The 24154-nt window shown below is 42.4% G+C and overlaps 1 protein-coding gene across 4 annotated transcripts in view; it reads left to right on the top strand.

The window, feature by feature from the left end:
- trps1 (trichorhinophalangeal syndrome I) overlaps window positions 1-24154 on the top strand; it is a 237088-nt gene that overhangs the window by 89942 nt on the left and 122992 nt on the right. For 2 of the 4 annotated variants that reach the window (XR_015079039.1, XM_085993292.1), the window contains exon 5: window positions 21704-21825. The exons of the other annotated variants lie outside the window; for them this stretch is intronic. Coding sequence is in view for 1 of the 2 variants with exons in the window: in XM_085993292.1 (XP_085849418.1) it covers window positions 21704-21825 (122 nt within the window). In the remaining variant the exon portion in view is untranslated. The remainder of the gene's footprint in view (window positions 1-21703; window positions 21826-24154) is intronic. 4 annotated transcript variants of the gene reach the window in all.

Below are 24154 nucleotides of genomic sequence, written 5' to 3'. Positions count from 1 at the left end.
AGGAGGGCATGGGTAGGTGGCAGGTGCAGTTCAGTGTTGAAAAATGTGAAGCATTGTATTTTGGACGTAAAAAAAAAAAGGACAGCAATACAACTTAAATGGAGCTGAGGGATCTTGGTGTGCAGATACATGGGTTATTAAAGGTGGAAGTGCAAGTAGGTAAGGCAATAAAAAGGCAAACTGAATCCCTGTTTTTATATTTAGAGGCATAGAATACAAAAGCAAGGAGGTAATGTTTTAAGCGACCCTTTTACAGGATAAATGTAAAAGCAATGGATTAGGTGTAGCAGAGTTTATTTAGGATATTACACGGCTGAGGTGTTAGTCATGAAAAGGGAGTCTTGCGAAGTTGGTGCTTTCTTTCACTGGAGCTGAGTTACAAGGTGATCAGAGAGAAGCCTAGAAGATTATGAAAGGTTGTGATAAGGTAACTAGTGACTGTTTCTTTTGGCTCGCAGGACAAGAGAGCACAAATTTAAGATATTCACAAAGAATCAAAGGGGAAGGAGCCTATAAATTCTTCTAAATGAGGTTTGATAATTGCTTGAAAGAAAAGAACATTAAAGGGCACAAAGAGCTAGTGGGAGCGCGGGTTTAGACCAGGTGGCTGGTGGAGAGAAATACTAGTGCAGGCTTGATGGACTGAATGGTCTGCTTTTACACTGCATCAATCTATGATTTTGTGAAAATGCTGGGAGTAGGGATCAGCTCATCTCTACTGGCTATTTTGCACCAAGTCCCGCTTGACTATCATCCCTGTGCACCAATGCCTGAAACCTAAAATCTAATTATTGTGTTTCCCTTCAGGGCCTCACCCCTCACTATCTCTGTAAACACCTCTAGTCTTACAACCTCTCCATGCCCCCCATTCCTGTAACACTTGTGCATCCCCCCACCATTGGTGCCTGTGCCTTGAGCTGCCTGGATCCCAGTATCTGGAATTCTCTCTCTTAAGCCCTTCTGCCTTGCCACCTCCGCTCTCCTCCTTTTAAGACTCTACTTAAAACCCACCTCTTTGATCAAGCTTTTGATCACCCCTCCTAATATCTCCTGCTTTGACTCAGCGCCCATTTTCCATACATTTTTGTGAACTGCCCCGGGAGGTTTTTCTACATTAAAGGCATTATAAAAATGCAAGTTGTTGTTAGCCTGCGCTTTGCAAATCAGTTCGTTTTATCTGGAGCTTTTGAAGACAGTCTGTCTGCAACTCATGAAAAAAGTTAGTCGAGTTAGATAATTCCCATAGTTGATTGGGGGGAAAAAAACAGGGAAAAAGACTCACTAGTTGAGATATTAATTATAGTCATTGTTTTAGCTCTAGAGTTGCTAGATTTAGCTCTATTTTTTGCTATTATCAGTAGTGAACAAAGCTTAACCACTACCGTAAATGTAATAACAACAGAAAATGCTGGAAACATTTAGCAGGTCAGACAGCATCGAGGAGAGAGAAATGGTCAACATTTCGGGTCGAGGACCCTTTGTTCAAGGGTCCTCGACCTGAAACGTTGACTCTGTTTCTCTCCTCGATGCTGCCTGACCTGCTGAGTGTTTCCAGCATTTTCTGTTGTTGTTTCAGATTTCCAGGATCCGTAGTATTTTGCTACCGTAAATGTAATGTTTCTTTGTCACTAAGATTGAGACCATCCACTCAGCTGCCTCTGGTGCTTTGCCCCCTTCCCCTTATCCACCAAGCCAATCCTACCCCAGGCTACCTCTGCCCTAGCCCTGGACCTGAATCTTTTTCTAGTTTCCCTTCGATCTCCTGTCGTGCCCCCTCTGAGCTCATTCTGTCCATGAGACCCATCTCCTGCTCGCTTGGCTCCATTCCCACTAAACTGCTGGCCACCCAACTTCCCTTCCTGCCCCCACCACCCTAAGCTGGCTGATGCTCCCTCTTCTCGGGTATTATCCCCCTCCCTTTTCTCTTGTTAAGCCACTTGGGAAGGAAGTGCTTGACCAATATCAGTTACATACAGGTACAATCCAATTGATCTGGGCAATGAAGAAGGCAGTTTCAAACTTTTGACAAACTAATATGCAGCCATTTTTAAAACTGTTAACTTTACAAATAAAATATAAATAACATATCTGTTTGTTCAGCATTACCTCCTTTTATAGAATATTTGTGTTTATTGCAAACATAATTTGTCATTGCCATTTTATTTAAATTATTTTAAAAAGATCTGAATTTACTTTCATCAACCAGTACTTTAGATGTTATAATTGACATCGATAGGATTATAGATTGGTCACTGAACAAAGTAAGAGGTATCTCATGTTAGGTTTCCTTTTAATATTCTGCTGTCAAGTCATCATAACTGAATAGAAGATTAAAATGATATATATATTTTAAAGACTCTATTCCCCTCCCTTTTATACTGATCTTTTTCTTTAATTGTAAGACGTACAGATGCCAGTTTTAGGAAGCCACTGAGAAATAACTAACTTTGTAATTACAAAGTTAAACAGGAAATTGATATATTTTAATGGTTTTATCCTTTTTGTGTCTGTCACTGTACCCTTAATCAGATTGCTACATTTAACATTAAGACCCTAAAATAGGTATGGAAGCAAATTGTTTACAAATTGAAATTATTTAATGATTGAATATTTAATTTAGAAAATCTTATTCCAACTCTGAAGTCACTTAAGTTTGGAAAAATGCCTGTAGAGCTGAGTATAGTGATGTATGTTTATAAAATAATTTAAAAATCCAACCAGAAATTGTCACCAGTGTTAGCGCAAGTCATTTTGACTCTGATTCTGCATCTTCTGAGCTCCAAATTTCAGCACAAGACCAGCTTGGAAGACGGCGGGTAGTGTGCGAGCATGGCTCCGGAGGGAGTGCAAAGTCAAACTGTGCCACTTTTGGGTGGCACCTAGCAACCACTTCTGAACAGAGACTGTGTTAGAGGTCGACTGTACAGTGTCTAAATTGAGGGATGGGATGGTGTGAAGTAGTTGTGGAACCACAAGAATATGAAGTTGCAAAAATGGGAGTAAATTAATTATAACCAAATATTTAAGCACAGTATATGAACTCTTTGGATTAATTAAATGGGTATATATAATACGATTTTTCAGGGTCCATCCTTGAAAAATTGACTATTTCAAGACTGAGAGTGATAGATTTTTGTTTGTTAAGGGTATGGAGCAAAGACAGGTAAACGGAATTGAGATACAGTTGATCGTGTCAGCTGTGGCTCAGTGGGCAGCACACTCGCCTCTGAGTCAGACGTTTTCTAGGCTGACACTCCAGTGGAGTGCTGAGGGAGTGTTGCACTGTTGGAGGTGCCATCTTTCGGATGAGACATTAAGCCGAGGCCCCGACCGCTCTCTCAGGTGGACGTAAAAGATCCCATAGTACTGTTTCGCAGAAGAGCAGGGGAGTTATCCCCAGTGACCTGGCCAATATTTATCCCTCAAAACAGATTATCTGGTCATTATCACATTGCTGTTTGTGGGAGCTTGCTGTGTGCAAATTGGCTGCCACGTTTCCCACATTACAACAGTGACTCCATTCAAAGCGCTTTGAGGCGTCCAGTGGCCGTGAAAGGTGCTATATAAATGCAAGTCTTTCTAATTGAATGGCGGAGCAGGCTTGAGAGGCTGAATGGCCTACTGCTATTCCTCTGCTCTCGTGTTCCTATAATCTGCACTGCATATGGACAGTGGCAAATTTAGTGTTGGTAATTGAAATGTTAAAGATCAGAAAAATGTTGATTTACACTCTTTTCCAAATACTCTGAGCTTTTCTCCACTTTAGATGGGTCTTTCAAGCTGGGATCACTGGCAACTAATGCCCATGGTGGATTTGGGAGAAGGGAAGAATTAGGCAGAAGTGGTTAAACATATCCCACTCAAGAGCAAGCAGACATCTGATCCCCTGCCACTATCAATTCCAGTTACTGGTTGCTAGGAAGTACACGAAATTAGCTTGGGAATGATTTGGCTGTAATTTCCCTCACCATTGTAAAGCAGCTAGCTTCTGCGCACTACATCTCCCAACACTATGATCAGAGTGGGAACTTGCTTTCAGATGCAAACCAGTGTCCCACTACACTATGATGCAAGACATTAGAACTTACGTACACTGCACTACTGTGGGGCATAATGGCCATGAATTCCACAGGGGCTGTCCAATCTCCCGCCGTAACTTCAGAGGGCGATTGGTGGCGCCTCCGTAGAAACGGTATAAGCAGCTGTCCGCTTACACTGTTTCTCCTGGGGTTCTGATGATTTTATGGCAGGAGATTGGGACAGCCCCCACCCCTGGAAATTCAGGACCATTATATCACTAAAATATCTATTACTTATGCTATGGGTCCCAAGCTGAGGATAGATTGCAATTGGATTCAGATGCAAATCAGGTCGGGAAATTCACAACCAATATCACTGCCCTTTGACATTTAATCCAACTCAAAGTTAGTGGGACTTCTATCTGTGCTTAGAAATTGTGCTTTGGATATTTACTTAATTGACTTCGTAAGATTTTCCCCCACAGAGTTTTTGCATCTTTTTGTTGGAAATGTGAATTTTATGAATAAATTTAAATTTAATTCACTAATTGAAAATTACTGTTTCACACATTGACATATTGCTTTACACAGTTGGTTCTTGTCTTTAATTTATGTTTAATATTTGCATCAATATGTTTTTGTTTTGACTTAATATGTGTTGTAAAATTATTCTGTGGAGAAAAAAACCAAAATATATAGTTGGTGTTATCAACACACCTTTAATCCAGCCAGGAAGAGGTGCTGTTTAGCAAACTGAACACAATGATACGCTGCCTTAAAATTGTATTTGGGCCTTCTTGGGCAAGTAACAGGAATGTTTACATGTCAGTTAATGCCCTTTTATGTAAGCTTAAGTCATCTAATTCCATTCCAGATCCCAATGTAAATAAGCCAGGTCATACTTGCGCACATGGAACATAACTAGGTTAGGAAAGGGAGCAGGGAATAGGGCTCTAAATGTATATTTAATGCTGTCAGATGATGGAGTGTATTTGCTGAGCTTTTGCTAGAAGTGAGAAAATGAATAAATTTAAAGTTTAAATTCAAATTGTAATTGGTAAACCGTTACAGTTTATTTTCACACTTATGAAAATTGAGTTGTGCATAATTGATTTGTAACCCAGCTGTTTCAAACAGTGGTGCAATTTTGTGTCCTAGTGACCTTCTTATGATGGTCAGCAGCATGCATTTGTGTTTTGAGGTCTATTTGCCCCACAATCTCGTCTTCAGAAAGAAATAAAATGGCTTAGATTTTTAAGTTCAACCAACATTTTGTTTCTGTTGTTCATAGCCACCGTGCTTTACAAACTCTCTGAATCCACTCAGTGCTTCTGAATAGGAGCATCCAATGGTACAACACTGCTGCTTACAGTGCATACAAATGAGGTGATGATGCCAGGGACCAAAATAAAACTGTCTAGGTTTCAGATACCACCAAATTGGGGGATGGGTTTTGTTTCAAACAATAGGGAAGAGTCAAACCGAGTACAAACAATGGTGGATGGGTTGATGAGTGGCAAATGGCAGTTAATGTGAACAAATGCAAGGTAATGAGACTAGGAAGGGAATATAAGCTAAGTCGCTCCAGGCTACAAGATACAATGGCTGGAACTTTGCCTGTGCTCATGTCTAAACATGCACACTGGAGTTTCCCGATATCGGGTCTGCCAGCGCTGAGCAGACCCGACGGGCAGCTGTGGGGGAGGCAATTAAAATCATTAGTGGCTTGTTTACAAACACATCAATGTTTTTTTCCCAATTTTTTGGATTTGACAGGTTGCCGACTGGTTTCCTGCTGTGCCTAGACCTGATCTGTGAAGCTGAAGCGGGAAGTCAGTAGCCATTGAATCAGCTGATGAGATGACAGCTTCAGATGTCAAGTCAAAACTCCTAGCTGATTAAGAAATGTTCCCTTAACAACTAGCTTCTCTAAACTACATTTCCACTACAAATTCAGGAGATGCTGCAAGTCTTTACAAAAGTCTCCATCCAGTCTGATCTCATTACCTCTCCCACCATTGACAGATCGCTTCTGTCATCTCGACTTCACCTGCCATCTATTCCATGAATATGGGTGCACTTTATACTCTCACCTTGGTCCTCAGAATCCCACCATGATCAGCCCCAACACCAGCATCACCAGGCATACCAGCAGCACTAAACAACACCAACCTTCTCCGCAATCAACTGATGCTGCACAGGGCATCAGCATCCGACCACATTGCTGCCCAGGAGGCCAGGGATGGCCTCACCATGGCCAAATTTACTTCACTTGACACTGTACACCCTGGCTGCCATATGATGCACCAGGTAGGCACCACCCCACACCAACACCATAAAGCAACCCTACAATGCCCAAGCCATTCCTTTCACACTCATCACCATTGCGGGTGTGCATAGAAGATAGGAGCAGCAGTAGGCCATTCGGCCCATTGAGCCCACTCCGCCATTTAATGAGATCATGGCTGATCATCCAAATTCAGTACCCTGTCCCTGCTTTCTCCCTATATCCCTTGATCCCTTTAGCCTCAAGAAATATATCCAACTCCTTCTTGAATATATTTAATGAATTGGCCTCAACTGCCCTGTGTGGCAGATAATACCACAGGTTCACCACTCTCTGGGTGAAGAAATTCCTCCTCAACTCAGTCCTAAATGGCTTACCCCTTATCCTTAGACTGTGACCCCTGGTTCTGGACTCCCCTGCCATCGGGAACATCCTTCCTGCATCTAGTCTGTCTAGTCCTGTTAGAATTTTATAAGTTTCAATGAGACCCCCTCTCATTCTTCTAAGCTCTAGCGAATATAAGCCTAATCGACCCAATCTCTCCTCATACGTCATTCCTGCCATCCCAGACATCAGTCTGGTGAATCTTCGCTGCACTCTCTCCATGGCAAGAACATCATTCCTCAGATAAGGCGACCAAAACTGCACACAATACTCAAGGTGTGGTCTCACCAAGGCCCTGTACAACTGCAGCAAGACTTCCTTGCTCCTGTACTCAAATCCTCTCGCTATGAAGGCCAACATACCATTTGCCTTCTTAACCACCTGCTGCACCTGCATGCACAAGGACACCCAGGTCTCGTTGCACTTCCCCTTTTCCCAATCTATTGCCGTTCAGATAATAATCTGTCTTCCTGCTTTTGCCACCAAAGTGGATAACCTCGCATTTATCCACATTGGGCAGATGCATGGCAAATGCAGTAAAATCACGCAACCTGTCCAAATCATACAGGAGTTTCTCTGCATCCTCCTCACAGCACACACGCCCACCCAGCTTTGTGTCATCTGCAAACTTGGAGATATTACATCTAGTTCCCTCGTCTAGATCATATACATATTGTGTGAATAGCTGGGGTCCTAGCACCGCTCCCTGCGGTACCCCACTAGTCACTGCCTGCCACTCGGAAAAAGACCTGTTTATTCCAACTCTTTGCTTCTCCTGTTCCTATTTCTTATGTTCTTATGTAACCAGTTCTCTATCCAAGACAGTACCTTGCCCCCAATCCGATGTGCTTTAACTTTACATGTTATTCTCTTATGCGGACCTTATCGAAAGCCTTCTGAAAGTCCAAATACACCACATCCACTGGTCCTCCCTTAGCTATTCTACCAGTTACATCCCGTAGATTAGTCGAGCATGATTTACCTTTTGTAAATCCATGTTGACTTTGTCCGATCCTGTCACTGTTTTCCAAGTGCGCTGCTATTACATCTTTTATAATGGACTCTAGCATTTTCCCCACTACCGATGTCAGGCTTACCGGTCTATAATTCCCTGTTTTCTCTCGACCACCCTTCTTAAATAGTGGGGTGACATTAGCTATCCTCCAATCCATGGGAACTTCAGAGTCTATAGAATTTTGGAAGATGACCAGCAATGCATCTACTATTTCTAGGGCCACTTCCTTAAGTACCCTAGGATGTAGATTATCAGGCCCTGGGGATTTATCGGCCTTCAATGCTGTCAATTCCATTTCCCTACAAATACTGATTTCATTCAATTCCTCCCTCCCATTAGACCCTATGTTCCCCGACATCTCTGGGAGATTATTTGTGTCCTCCTTTGTGAAGACAGAACCAAAGTATGTATTTAATTGGTCAGTCATTTCTTTGTTCCCCATTATAAATTCCCCTGATTCTGACTGCAAGGGAACTACGCTTGCCTTCACCAATCTTTTTCTCTTCACATATCTATAGAAGCTTTTACAGTCAGTTTTTATGTTCCTTGCAAGCTTACTCTCATAATCTATTTCCCCCCTCTTAATTAATCCTTTTGTCCTCCTTTGCTGAATCCTAAACTGCTCCCAATCCTCAGGTTTGCTGCTTTTTCTGGCCAAATTATATGTCCTCTCCTTGGATCTTATGCTATCCCTAATTTCCCTGGTTAGCCACGGTTGAGTCACCTTGTTTTATTTTTATGCCAAACTGGGATGAACAACTTCTGTAGTTCATCCATGCAATCTTTAAATGTTTGCCATTGCCTATCCACCATCAACCCTTTAAGTAACATTCCCCAATCCATCCTAGCCAACTCGTGCCTCATAACATCGTAGTTTCCTTTATTTAAATTCAGGACTCTAGTCTCTGAGTCAACTACTTCACTCTCCATCTTAATGAAGAATTCGATCATGTTATGATCGCTCCTCCCCAAGGGGCCTCGCACAACAAGATTGCTAATTAATCCTTTCTCATTACATAATACCCAGTCTAAGATGGCCTGATCTCTAGTTGGTTCCTTGACATAGTGGTCCAGGAAACCATCCCGTATACACTCTAGGAATTCCTCCTCCACAGTATTGTTACTAATTTGGTTAGCCCAATCTATATGTAGATTATAGGCACCCATGATAACTGCTGTGCCCTTATTGCACGCGTCTCTAATTTCCCATTTAATGCCATCCCCAACCTCAGCATTACTGTTTGGGGGTCTGTATACAACTCCCACTAACGTTTTCTGCCCCTTGGTATTTCTCGGCTCTGCCCATACAGATTCCACATCATCAGAGCTAATATCCTTCCTTACTATTGTGTTAATCTCCTCTTTAACCAGCAATGCTACCCCACCTCCTTTTCCTTTTTTCCTGTCCTTCCTGAATATTGAATACCCCTGGATGTTGAATTCCCATCTTGGTCACCCTGGAGCCATGTCTTCGTAATCCCAATTACCGTTATGTCTCACCATTCATTGTAACTCACTAAGCCACATCCAAAGGTGCACACAAATCTGTCCAAGAACGCAAAGTGTTGAAAATAAAGGTTTCAATGTTTGACACCACATTAACAGAAACTTTACATGAACATTGCATAAAACACCCAAGTTGCCTACCCTTGTGTGTTGTTAGTTGGTATGATTGCACTCGGATGAGGGTAAGTGTGAGGGGCGGCTAGTGAGATGGGGATGTGATAATGTAGATAGAGAGGGATGGGTGGAGGTGCAAGGTAAGTTGGTGTGAATAAGGATGTACAGGAGTAGGGTAGGGAAGGCAGAGTGATGGGGATGTGATGAGAGGCACAGCAGGATGAGGTTCAGTGTGACTTTGTAGGAATAAACAGATCTTCTTCATGTTGGTAGGCTGCAACTAGTGTGGTGCCGCAAGGATCAGCGTTGGGGCCTCAGCTATTTACAATCTATATTAATGACCTAGATGAAGGGACCGAGTGTAAGGCATCCAAGTTTGCTGATGATACCAAGCTAGGTGGGGACAGTAATCTGTGAGTAGAACAGAGTCTGCAAAGGGATATAGATAGACTAAGTGGCCTCGATTTTCAGTGTGCCGTGAGGCGGGCTTTTAGGCGTGCGGGGGGGCTAAAATCCCAAATTCAGGGGTCCCAACACCATCCCGCCCAAAACCTGCCTCCACGTAAGTTTCACAGGATGCGGGTACCCGCCCCGCACTGGGACCCGCCGACCCGAGGCGGGAAGGGATTAGTGCCAATTAACTGCCTGTTAACAACAGGTAGTTAACGGGCAGTTTTTAGCCTAATCCCTATTTTGAGGGGTGTCGTGTGGGATTCCCGATGGCTCCAAACCACGCCAGGTTAGAGCAGGCGGGCCATCGGATTGAAGGACTTGGAGGGGTCACGATGTCGGTCTTCAGGTGAGTGATGGGTGCATGAGTGCAAAAGTAAGTGTGTTTGGTGTGTCTAAAGAAGTTTAAATGACTTGTACTTACCTTAACGGCCTTTCTTCCTCTAGGCGTCGGGAGTTCATCACTCAGCTGGCACTGAAAGCAAAATGGCTGCGATCTGTCAAAAGTGACAGCCTTCAGCTTTCATTGCCGGTGAGAGTTCTAACTGAGTCTGCGTAAAAGGACTCAGGTTAGAAGTCAGACTGTCGGTGTTTGACAGCTTCAAACAGCTGTGAAACAATGATATTTCATCTGTCAAGACGTCTTGAGAGATGAAATTTCAGTCTGTGACGTCACCTGTTGCCGGGTGGCCCTTAATTGGCCTGCTGAGCCCGCTGGGTGGGCTCAACAAGGTCAATCAAGGGAAAATCGCGTGGATTGGCCAGAAGTCAATGTAGGCGGGACTAAAACCCAAAAGTTGTAGTCCCGCCTCCTTCCCGATTGCTGAATGAAAATCCAGCCCAGTGAGTGGGCAGTAAGGTGGCAGATAGAGTATAATGTAGGGAAATGTGTTGTTATTCACTTTGGTAGGAAGAATATTTTTTAAATGGTGAGAAACTTTCAAATATTGGTGTTCAGAGAGATTTGGGTGTCCTCATGCAAGAAACACAGAAAGCTAGCATGCAGGTTCAGCAAGCAATAAGGAAGGCAAATGGCATGTTGGCCTTTATTGCAAGGGGGTTGGAGTATAAGAGTAAAGAAGTCTTACTGCAATTGTACAGGGCCTTGGTGAGACCGCACTTGGAGAACTGTGCACAGTTTTGGTCTCCTTATCTAAGGAAGGATATACTTGCCTTGGAGGTGGTGCATCGAAGGTTTACTAGATTGATTCCTGGGTTGAGAGATTGTGTAGATTGGGCCTATAGTCTCTGGAGTTTAGAAGAATGAGAGGTGATCTTGTTGAAACATACAAGATTCTGAAAGGGATTGACAGGATAGATGCTGAGAGGTTGTTTCCCCTGGCTGGAGTGTCTAGAACTAGGGGCATTGTCTCAGGATAAGGGGTAGGCCATTTAAGACTGAGATGAGGAGGAATTTCTTCACTCAGAGGATTGTGAATCTTTGGAATTCTCTGCCCCAGAGGGCTGTGTATGCTGAGTCTTTGAATATATTGAAGGCTGAGATAGATAGATAGATTTTTGGACTCTAGGGGAATCAAGGGAAATGGGGATCGAGCGAGAAAGTGGAATTGAGGTCGATGATCAGCCATGATCTTATTGAATGGTGGAGTAGGCTCAAGGGGCCGTATGGCCTACTCCTGCTCCTATTTCTTATGTTCTTATGCAGAGGGTAGAACCGACTGCCCAGCGCAGCAATTGAAGCAGATACAGCAGAAAAATGAATGGATAATTTGATAGATATTTAAAGAGAAAGGTGTGATTTGAGAGGTGTTCGTCTTTGGGACTGGCTGGATGAACTTCAGAGTCTTTTCTGGTCCTGTACTTTCCCACATTTCTATTATATATATTGCAGAGCTGCTTTAGGAAGCAGTTCTGCAAAACTGCCTGAAGTCCCAAGTGCTGTAATAACCAACCTGTTTATGTTGCTGGGTGGATTCCACATCAGTTGTTAACAGTAACAACAAGTGCTTGTTTTGAAGTTATGGTTTGCAACTATGTAGCTGGCAGCCACACCTTCCCCATTGGCTGGGGATGGACCATACAGTTGGGAGAGCCAAAAATCACTTTGCTAGGTGCGGTGTGTACACTTTTTATAAGCTTTCAAGAAGTTTTGATCACCTGTGCTGATTCCAACCCCTGATGTTGCAGGCAAATTTCATGACTGCACTGCCCTGCTGCAATGTCCTGGATGATGCAAGACCTTTCCTGATGATGTGTACATTATAGTGAGGTTCTCAGGCCAGCAGTGGACAGATATAATGTGTGTGTGTGCCACCTGGTCTATATGACCTCTGGAGCCAGCAGCACTGCCTTCTTGACTTTGCCATGCTGAAAGGTTTGATGTAAAATGCTGTAAATCAATGAAAGAAAGGCCTAATATCTTCAAATAGCCTTAAAGATTTTGGACCAGCAACTGGCACACCTCTAGTTTTAAAAAAAACCATAGCAAAACATAAGAAAACTGGCCAAAACTCTGAACACTCCCTTTTAAAAGATATGTGTTTTTTCCCCTCTTCCCTTCCAATGTCCTCCCCCCCCACCTCTTGCAAGCCATGTGTTAGTGTGCATCCTCTGCCAGGTTGAATGGTTAGTTGTGGGAGTACATGTAATGCACAAGAGGCTATGATGTTCGCTGATGACAACCAGCTCTTCCTCAACACCACCTCTTGACCCCCTTCACTGATTTGTTCCGCTGCTTGACTGACATCCAGTACTGGATGAGCAGCAATTTTCTCCAATCAAATATCAGGAAGAGTAGGGACACGTCAGCTATTTTTACAGCGCCATGTTCAGAAAGTCAATTCTTTGGCATCCAGTGGCAGTGGGAGCACGATCTCCCTCAGCCGCTACGTCCTCCTCGTCACCGCGGCCTCCTCCTCACTGTTGCTGGCTCGGCTCCACGTGTGGTGGCCTGCTTCTCCCGCTCACCCTCTGGCCACCATTCCCGGCTCCCCTCCTCCCAGTCGGACTGCGAGTCATCGTGGCTGCTGCTGCTGCTGCTCGATGCGCTGCGCTGCCTCCGCCTGAGTCGCCGAACACATCCTCCGGTCGCCGCGGCCTCCACCTCACCGTCGCCGGCTCCACGGTCCGACGGCCCGGGCCTGCCTCTCCCGCTTCCGGTCCGGCCTCTGGCCGCCATGCTCGGCTCCCCTTCTCCCAGTTGGGGTACTTCCCCGCTGAGGAGCAGCCAGCCGACATGCTCTAGTGGGTCGACGTGATTGCTGCTGCGTCCCGATGCGCTGCGCTGCCTCCGCCCGACTCGCCGAACACCTCGCTCTGGTTGCGGGATCGAGCGGCGAAAGCGGGCCGCCCGAAGTAGGGAGAGCGCGCTAGCGCCGGACCGTCTCGGTCGCCATCTCGCGTGGCTGCCGACCAACACCACCCTACCCCCAAGTAGGCGGAGTGGGGTCGGGATTCAGACTTTTAACCTTTTAACTTCCCACCTGACCCCAACCCACCTGTTTTTTGGGGTTAAAATTCCCCCCAATATTATCTTTGGTCCCTCCCCCACCCCCAGCAAGCTCTGTTCCTAGCCACTGACTTCATCCCCCTCTTTGGCCACTGACTGAGGCTGACTGTTTGCAACATCAGCATCCTATTTGACCGAGCTGATCTTCCGACCCCTTATCCTCTCCATCTCCAAGACCGCCTAATTCCACCTCCATAATATCGGCCATCGCCGTGCTGCCTCAGCTCACTGCTGAATCCCTCCTCCATGCCTTTGTTAGCTCCAGACTTGACTCTTCCAATGCTCTCCTGGTCGGCTCCCAACGACCACACTCCATAAATTTGAGCTCACCTGAAACTCTGTTGCCCATATCCTAACTCGCACTTAAGTCCTGTTCGCTCATCACCCCTGTGTTCACTGACCTACGTTGGCTCCAGGTATGACAATGCCTCAATTTTAACATTCTTATCCTTGTTTTCAAATCCCTACATGGCCTGGCCACTCTCTAACTCTGTAACCTCCTCCAGCCCTACAACCCTTAACGATCTCTGCGATCCTCAAATTCTGGCATCTTGTGCACACCCAATTTTCATCGCTTCACCATTGGCAGCTATGTCTTCAGCATCCTAGGCCCTAATCGCTGGAACTCTGTCCCTAAACCTCTCCGCTTCTGTACGTCTCTCCTCCTTTAAGTCACTCCTTAAAACTCACCTCTTTTTGTGCAAAAATCTCTTTATATGGCTCGTGTGAAAGTTTGTCCAATAACGACTCTGTGAAGCACTTTGGGATGTTCTACTACGTTCAAGGCAATATATAAATGCAAGTTGTTGTTGACAGTTAGTGACACTGAATATCTGCAGCTGCGAAGACAGGACAGCTGGTGCCTCTAGAAGGCTGAGTGGTAAGAGCCGCGGGTTTGAATTTTCGCAGGGCTTCCCACGTGACTTCGGTGGAAGATCGACAGAAACCCTGGAGAAACAGCGTAAATGGCTATTTGTGTCGTTTGTCCAAGGATTTCCACCAAAGTTACGGCAAGATAGCTGGAGCGCCGCCCCTCCCCACCCCCGGAAATTCAACCCCCATGTGTGCACTTGGCATTGAGATGGCAGATGTTCTGTGACACGTGAGATGGAACTCGCCTCCCCATGAAATGCCCCGTCCAGGGGCTTTGTTAGGGAAAGTGAGGCAAGTGACAAGACAGCCCAGCTGGGACTCAACTCGTGATCTTTGGGTTGTGAGTCATGCAGTGAGCCATGTGACTTGAGAAAATCAGTCTCTTGCTGTCTCCTTTAAAAAGGAAATGATGCCGACTGATATGGAGGTTCTGTTTTGTCAGTTTCCATAGCAGCTATCGTGCTGAATAGCATTTAAAAATAGTTGTTCAGGGAAAAAAAAAATCAGGTTTTCTTTGTGCCTAGAAGTGATTCAGATACAAAGCAAGCAATCCATGTGCCATGGCCTGCAAGGAAAGCTTTCATTTGCTAAGTGCAGAATTGCAGTGTTAAATTAATAATTGTGTAACATATTTTAATTTCCAGTGTGCTTTCTTATTTGTGTCTGTTCTTTTGAGCAGAGGAAGCGTCTTCATTTAGTATTGGAGATTTAAAGGTCAGTTTTATCCCTGATCAAGTTTCTGGGGAACGCAAAACCAACACGAGTTTTTGGAAACCTCTGTCCAGTAGGTTTACAATGACCGCATGCGGAAATCCTGAAATTTCGGCCTGTCATGGACAGCTCCGAAACAGGCTGCGCTGTCTTCAGGGGATTAGAGGGTGAATGATGAGGAAAATTGGAGCAGGCTGTGAAGATGTCCTCAGTCGCCATTTTAAAGTCATACACTCTGTCTTTGTTTTATATTACAAATGACCATGTTCATTTTTCTAATGGAGGCTGCCTCTGCAAACTCGTCACACTGTAATTACACCTTCCCTTCAGGGGAGGAGGAGGGCAGAGGAGAGGATATTGGGGTTGAGCAGGTAGTTCAAAGGGAAAGAGGTAGAGGTGGGAGTGATTTTAATATCCCGTGGCTCCTCCCCTGCTCCATTTCTTCCTCGCTCCCCTCTTCCCTTCCCTCTATCCCCTCCCTCTCAATCTTGTCCTCTTTTCCCTCTGCCCCTCCTCTCCTCTTGCCCCCTCCCCTCTTCTCGTTCCCCCCCCCCCCCCCCCACCCAAGTCCTTCTTCACCACTCTTGATATGTTGTGAATTCTATTTCCGTCTTTTATTTGCCTGTCCTCATTGATGTAAGTTATTATTTTGGTTTGTATTTTTTGTGTCTATTTGTCATTTTTGATGAGGCCATTGGTGACTTGGACATTCAGTTTCCTATGCTGCCCCCCTCTGCTGTTTTTGGAGGAAGGGGCATGGGAGGGGGTATTTATATGGTTTAGCCCTGAATATAAATCAATTGATTCACAAGTTGGTGGAGTAAAAGGGCTAAGTGCTTTAATGTTCTCTGCTGATGTTCAGCTTCTCTGGAAGATGTCCTGAGCATTACGTTCTGTGCTTCTAGCTTCAACAACAGGCTTTTTCTCTGTGGGTTACCCCATATCCACTGTAAAGCAGATATCCCATCTGAAGTAACTCCAACTATGCTCAAACAGCATAAAGATGCTTGTACAGTACATGCTGATAATTGATTGCAATTTCTGCTAACCTCTCATTCAAGATTCTGTGGGAAAGATAAATGAATATAAGACTAAGAGGTAACAATGATGTTAGATTGGGAAGGGGTGGATTGGAGTAGAGCAGAGGTTTCCAAATTTTACTTACTGTATACCCCCTTCCAGATCTACCAGCTACCCGTGTACCCCTACCAGCATATAGGTTTAATATTTTAACCCCTTTAACGCTCAAGCATTGTACAAAATGTACAAAATGTACACATATACAACTTAAACAATGGCTTAATAGTACTAATCGCCATTAATGTACTGGATGAGGTTGTTTGTTTGGAGTGATAGTTTGTCGTTTTTTTCTATACAAAGGTGCTGACATTACTTTGACTTCACTCCACTCCAGTGAGTGATGAAAATCCGCTTTCAAACAGGTAAGTTGTAGCAAACGAGATCAAAACCTTGACCACTCTGTCTGACAGTTTGGGGAACTCTGCTCGCATTTGGACCCAAATCTCAGCCAACTGCTTTTGTTGGAACTCGATCTTGAGTCCACCATCAGCTGAGATGTCCAGGAGGTTCTCCTGTTCTTTTATTGATAAGTCTTGTGGCATGGGTACTGCAGAAAAATTTGTGAAAAGATAGCGGAGCCAGCTGTTTGCCTTTCCCATTGAAGGGAAGTACTCACCTAATTGTCTCGCCAGTTCAGTGAGATGTTGCTTGATGTCACCTTTAATACTGTCCTGCAACTGTAGTTCATTCATTGCCAGGAATTCATGCATGTTTGGGAAAATTTCAGTGTTGTTTTCCTCCACAAAGCAAGCCCAGAATTCCAGCTTTTTTTTTTTATCATTGACTCAGTTTTGTCCTGGACATTGAAGATAGTTGCACTCAGCCCTTGAAGTCCGAGATTTAGCTTATTCAGGTGAGAGAATATATCTGACAATACCCCAGTTGTGAGAACCAGGCCATGTTATGCAGACAGTGAGAGAGTGGGAATGGGTGGTCTGTAAAGAATAACTTGACCTCTGAGTGAAGACAAAGAAACGTGCCAAGACCTTGCCATGTGATGGCCATCGAACCTCCGTGTGGAGCAATAGATTGACATGCTCACTTCCCATCTCCTTGCATAGAGTGGAAAATATTCTGGAATTCAAGGTTCAAGCATTTATAAAGTTTACCATCTTCAAAGCATTGTTCAGCACCTCCTTCAAGTTGGTAGGCATGTTCTTGGCAGTGAGTGTTTCCCTATGTATACTGCAATGCATCCACATCATATTGGGAGCAACTGCTCTGATATGTGTCACTACTCTGCTATGCCTACCAGTCATTGACTTTGCTCCTCGGAGCAGATGCCAATACATTGTGACCAGACGATATCGTGTTGATTTATGAAGCTGTCAAGCAACCTCTGCTATGGCATGAGGTTTTCCTGACTTTGCAACTCTGTAACTCACCAAGTATGAGGCTTCGAGGGCCTTTAATATTGTCATCATCATCATCATCAGCAGAGCGCAAAACTGTCCTGCTCGCCATTAGCTGCACCTGCATCCGCTTGAACATTTTTGGCAGTTTGTTCTTGTGTTCATGTTTTGTTTCCAAGTGCCTGCGTAGATGAGATGGTTTCAGGCTGTTATTCGACAGGACTTCACCACATAACACACACTGCGGCTGAAGGTATTCACCGGCTCCAGTCCAAGTAAATTCCATTTCGATGTATTTTTCGCCATATATATGTCTCTTACATAGATCCTGTTTTGTGCCTAGTGTCAACGTTTCACTTCACAGGTTGAGTGAGCAGTCTTTGTCTCTCCAGCAATTTCAGCAAGTGCACTGGTACTGGCAAGACAAATTTCATTACTTCGCTTCTCAACACTGATACTGTGTGTGTTCTTCTTAACACTACATGACTTTAGCCATCTGTCCATTTTTCACTTGGTCCCAGCACATATAGTTCTAGTATGATGTATACAAAATAAAACCCGACTTAATTCTGAGCTCAGTTAGACTGGACAGTTGCCGGGCAACTGAAACCACGGCATAGTGTACGATGATTGGAGGTGGGGGCTCTGTACGTCATCATTTCTCTGTGTATCTGTGTTTTCATTGGTACATCTTGAAGTAAATTAACTATTTTATATAACAAATTCCCACAGAGATTTAAAGCTTCATCTGAGTAGCCTATTATAAAAATGCAATAAATAAATAAAACAATTAATAAATAAAATCCACCATTAGACAATTTCTCCTGTGGACCCCCCCCCCCCCCCCCCCGAGATGTCGGCTACGCGTAACACAGTTTGGGAACCTCTGGAGTAGAGAATGCAGCAAATAATTATCAAACTTTATTATTGACCAAATTTATTCTTTTATTTTTAATATCTTTTTTTTCCTGGGTTATTTTTGCTTTTTATGTAGGAGGATAAATTCAAGTAACATGACTTCCTGTACAGATTACTTTTTATGGTAGTCTAAATATAGTGGCTGATAGACGCCATTGGAAGCTATATAAATGGGTAAGAAAGGCAAATTGTAATGGGGCAATACTTGACCACTGGGAGAGCTCAATTCGCCATAGCCTCCTGAACAGCATAAATGTTTCAGCAATCAGGTAAAATAATGGGAGAAGGAAAGCAAAATGGATCTATAATTTTAGGTATTTCCTTAAAAGATCAGCATAGGCAGAAGTAAACTTAGAGAGAGCACGAGAGAGGAACTAAAGTGAAAGAGAACACCTGTGTGAATTAGGTGACAAAGGTATGTCAAGCCAAAATAAATAATATCTGAGGGAAGAAAAAATTAAAAGGGGGCATCAGATAAAATTGAAATAAAAAGGTAAAGTTAAACCAATGAGTGAAACAGCTAAGAGAAGTATAACTAAGATGGAAACCATAATGTGTGTTTGCTGTGGGATGTTCACAAATGAGAAAACCAGATATAATAGAGGGGTGAAGAGATGCAAAAACTGCATATTAATCAATAAAGAAAGAGTTATGGTCATGCAGAGCAAGGTACGTACTTGAACTTACAAGGGAAGACAGAAGGGAAGGTATTTTTGAGGGTGAGTGGATAGTATTTGACTCGGTGAATGATTTCAGCTAAGTGCTATGGCCAGGTTAGCATCAGATCTATAGAGTGAACCTTCAGTGATTGGCGCTTGCGACCAGTACATTTAGGAATAGCATTGTCATGACAGGGCAGCAATTGCGGAAAGAAACAAAGGAAATGGAGATGCTTGATGGATTAAGATAGGAAACACTATGATGCTACCCAAAAGATTATATTCGCAAACCGTTACAAGGCACTGTGTGACATTACAGAAGGCAATAAGGTCCCAGAAGAAAAAATAGTTAAAACCACCAAGTATAGCCTGGACAAAGACACAGTTTGCAGGTCACAGAGAGATTGTAGTAGTAGGTCATTATTGTTCAGAGAGGAGATGAAAAAGATGCAAATAAAAAGAAAGAACTTGCATTTATATAATACCTTTCATGACCTCCGGACAGTCCACAGCCAATGAGGTACTTTTCAAGTGTAGTCACTGTTGTAATGTAGGCAAATGCAGCAGCCAATTTGTACACAGCAAGTCCCACAAACTGCCACAAGATAAATAACCAGTATTAGTGATGTTGCTTTAAGTTATAAATATTGGTCAGTACACTGGAGAACTCTCCTGCTCCTTCTCTTCTAGTTTCATTGGACTTTTTATATCCACTTGGAGGGGAAGATGAGGCATCAGTTTAACGTCATGTTCCAAAGGCAGCACTAGTGTGTCAGCTTAGATTCTGTGCTTTTGTCTCTTGAGTGGGGCTCAAATGCACGACCTTCCAACTCCGGGATGCAAGGGCTACCACTGAGGCGAGGCTGACACCAGCTGAAGAAGAAATTGGTTGAAGGGTAGGAAACAATGAGTACTTGTTAAAGGAGTACTGAGTGGGATGCCTCGGGGCTTGGTGCTGGGACCAATACTGTTTCTAATTTATTTAAACGACTTGGATTCAGAAACTCAATGCAATGTGGTCAAATTTGCAGCTGATACCAGACTCGGAGGAGCAGTGAAATCTGAAAAGGTAACTGAACGATTAGAGAATGAGTTGGACAAGGACAAGATATGCAATCACATGAATTTTTTTTAATGTGGACGAGTGTAAAGTGTTACACGTAAGAAGGATAAATAGATAACAGGCATACTCCATGAATGGTGTTGAAATAGCCAACGATGAAGCTGAAAGAGGCCTAGGAGTCTGAGTAGACTCGAAGCTAAATGTGGTCAACCAATGCAGATCAGTCAACAAAGGCAATAGGATGTTGAACTAAATTGTCAAAACAATAGACTATAAGGAGGTAAGGATCAAACTTTATTGTGGTATAGTCAGACTGCACATTCAATACTGTACCCAGTGTCTGGTCATCAAGAATCGGGAGACATTCAAGTGCTGGAGGCAATGCAGAGAAAAGCCATGAGGCTGATCCCTGGTGGTAAAGGTCTGAGTCACGAGGTCAGACTGCAGAAACTCAGGCCCGTCAGCTTAGAGAGGAAACATCTGAGAGGTGATCTTAGTGAGGTAAAGATTTAGAAAAAGTTAACTTGGAATATTACCTTAAATTAAACTGTGGAACTAGAACTAGGGGACGCGGGTTCAAACTAGGAAACGGTACTTTTAGGACAGATATCAGGAAATTCTCCTTTGCACAGAACATGATTAATTTGTGGAATACATTTGCAGATAGAGCGGTGGAGACAAGAACCCTGGGATAATCTAAGAAATAATTGCCTGCCACAGTGGCGGGATATTAGGCTCTCTGGATGGATGAATTAAGATGAGCCGAATGGCTTTCCTCATCCCTAATTATCTTGTGATTTTGTAAATTAAACCATAACATTTTATAAATTTAAGAGGCAGCTTCTCATTACCCAGTTTGAAAAAATAGTTAATCAGCAATTTGGTAATTTTTGCCTCGTTTTGCATCAACAATCAACAGACTAGCTAACTGAATAGGGATCACGTGCAACTATGCACTTGTGACCCAGCAGACTGGATAGCTCTTGACCTTATTAGAGGGCTGTTCGTGTTGTTCTTTCAAAGTGGCGAGGCATTTGCATTCTAGAAATCCTTAAGCTAAAGAAGGAAAAAATTCTCATCTGTAATATTTCCTCCCTCTTCCCGCCCTTCATATGTGCTTTATTTATGCAATGGCAAGGAAGATTAAAACACTTTGGTTTGTTTAAACTACAGTCAAGTACTTGGTGTGGAGGGAGAGGGGTCTTTAGAATTCTGGGAAGAAAGGGGAGATAAATTAAATTTTAAACCCCCAGTCAAGGAAGTCTTCCATATTACTACATAATGAGAATTGTAGTACAGGAGGATGGATGGTGGAAACGAAACATCATCTATGTTTTTCACCATCTAAGGCTAGGTAGATATGATACATAAAGTGTGATTTAATGAGGAGCTGCAAACATTTTAAGACATGCTGTGCTAGTCTAGTGAAATTAGGTAGGCATACCATTACGCAGTCTTCATAATTGGTTTCCCAGCCACTGAAAATCATTATTATAGGAAACCAATCTCAATCACATTTCGCTAGCAATGTGTTACTTGAACTGTGAGGGCTCAGACATTGTCTCCTTACCTGACCTCACTAGGTTTGTCATTTTGGGTTAAACAACTTGCCATGTTGACATCACGTTCAACATGCTAATTTAATTGAGCCTTACGCATTAGGTGTTTCATCTTTGTTTTTCTCTGAAGTGGACAATGACATGTAAAATCATGGATTCATGAAATATAACTCATTAATTAGAAGTGTGCCTTAGGAGGCTTATTCAGTTTTTGCTGTAAATATTCAGGTTTTTTTTCCCACAGATCCTGATGCATGGAGAATTGAGTATAAGAATTTTTAGGTACGTTGTGATGCTGGGAAGAAAAGCGCCAATAAAAAGCAAAATGGAAGATTGTAAAATGGAGACTATCTTGGTTTATGTGAGGTATACAATTAAATTATTACAACAACACCTAAAAATTGAAAGTTTGTAATTGTGTAACCAATGTGATTATTTTGGAAGGGACAGTTAATAGTAATTGATGTGAGGGAAGGAAAAATATAAAGTAAACATGTGATATGGTATTTTTGACTGAGTCTATTGCATTCTGTCTCTTGTCTGACAACTCTGCCTTACTGTCTTCATTAAATGTATCCCTTGAGGATAAATTGGCTTTTTATTCCTAATGATTCAGTGTCAGCCACCTTGGGAAATCATATTTCAAGCAATCAAGAATTTGTACCGAGTAATAAGTGAAAGCACTTTTTCAGTTTCTACCAGACTTGCAAATACCACACTGTTGTGGGTCAATGTGACAGTGGAGTAAAATCTATGTGTTTATTGTGGCTTGACCCCAGTGGTGCCTAGCTGTGTTGCAGATGTTCCTTAGAGGGATTAAGGAAAGAATGATCAAAATATAATTGTGATAAGAGAATTATCACATAGCAGTAGGAAACTGGAACGAAAAAGGAAAAAATCCATTTGAGTATAGTTGAAAATGATTTTAATTATGGTTACTTACATTGAGTTTTATTTATTTTGGAATATACTTACATGTCATGAAATTATTATTTCGTTTATTTTCAAACAAGTGGTTTGGCAACCTTTTATGTAAACTCTTTCTTTAGCTGGATAAGCCCACACAAAAATCATTATTAAACATTAAAAAAGATATTTCTTTAAAGTACTGCATAAATATTCTTGTAAAATGACCCCAATTTTCTTTTAAAAACTTATTTACAGTGGAAGTTTATTTCTGTCCAAACCTCGTCACTGAGTCATTCTGTAGTTTGCTTAAAAAAAGAACGAAGGGCGAGGGACAGGTTGAGTTCCATCTTTTGAGATGCAAAGGTTGTTGACCTGAAAGAAAAGGCACAAATAAAATGAACTCCTTTTTTTAAATCAAATAGAAAGTTTTCCAAATTAAGCATCTTAAATTTGTAATTTTTTTGTTAGATTACTTATTGTGGAGAACAGTGTTATTTTTTAAAGAAAAGAAATGAGATCAGACAGCTTTCAAACAGTTAATAAATGTAAACTAGAAATGATGCATCCAGTTTTTGGCTAGTATTGATCCAAATCTACAGTCAAGGGCTTTGCTAATTAAAAAAAAATGAGTTACAGTATGAGGGGAAAAAAAAGCTACACTTGCCACCTGGATAATTGCAACGAACAGCTGAGCATACAATAAATTAACTGCAAAACACAAAAATTTGGCTTATAATTTATTATGGTAATTCTGCTGGCAAAGTAAGCCTCCAGAATAATTGACATTTCTTACTTCTTCTGTGATTCTGAAGGAGTATTTTATTGCCCCACGGAATGATGGTTTGTAGTGCAGGAAATTTAAAAAGGTTTTACAGTGAATGATCATGTAACAGTCTATAGTTTGTGAGATGCTTTCAGAACGTGTTTAAAGACGGAAGTAACCCACAGAACATGTTGAATGTTACGGCATAGAAAATACATTACTGAGGTGTAGAGAGTGAGAGTATAGATCTGCATAGTTTTGAAGTGTCAACAAAGCCTAATGAATGTTAAAATTAAGAAAAAAAAAGTCTTTGGTTCTTACAGCATTGCTTGAGTTGAATTTGAATATACCAGATGTAAATTATGACCAGGATGTCTATGTCTCCAGCATGCATCAAGGACTTACTTATGTAGCAGACAAACTAGTTCAAAGACTGATGGATTTAAGTAATGTGCTAATGGACAGTGGAAATGTATCATTGTGGCAAAAGATAAACCGTTTGGAATGCTTCCCAATTTAATTGAAATTTGGTGAGGTAATTTTTATGTGCAATGTGGGATGAATTGATTGGAGTTGAGAAGATCTACATGCAGACTAAGAAAAAATAGAAGAATTGGAATAAACTCACGGATGATTTTTAACATTTTTAAAAATACCATTGTTTATTTTGTGTTACGTATTTTTATTCAGAAAAAGATTCATAAATGATGTGTTGTCCAAAAATAACCTATGACATTTCCAGTATTTGCAATTTAGTGGGGGGGGGGGGACCTAATTATTCTAAGTTTGTTACTGTTGTACATCATTGAGGTACTTAATTCTGTGATTATTGCTCAGCATTCTAAATATAAATTTTTGTACAAAATAAGTTGCACTTGAAAATGTCCAGGGCCATCCCTTGCTCTTTTATACATCTTATAATCCTTAAGAACATTATATACTGCATTCAACTATTTAAATGTTTATGCCACTAAATATAAACCTCCTGTCTTTCATGCTCTGTCATATAACACCCTGGCTCCG

Source organism: Somniosus microcephalus, chromosome 7 (genome assembly GCF_052327205.1).
Source record: "Somniosus microcephalus isolate GS21.2 chromosome 7, FLI_Smic_1.0, whole genome shotgun sequence".
Taxonomy (NCBI): Eukaryota; Metazoa; Chordata; class Chondrichthyes; order Squaliformes; family Somniosidae; genus Somniosus; species Somniosus microcephalus.
Note: the sequence above shows the minus strand (reverse complement) of the source record. Positions and strands in the feature narration are given on the sequence as shown.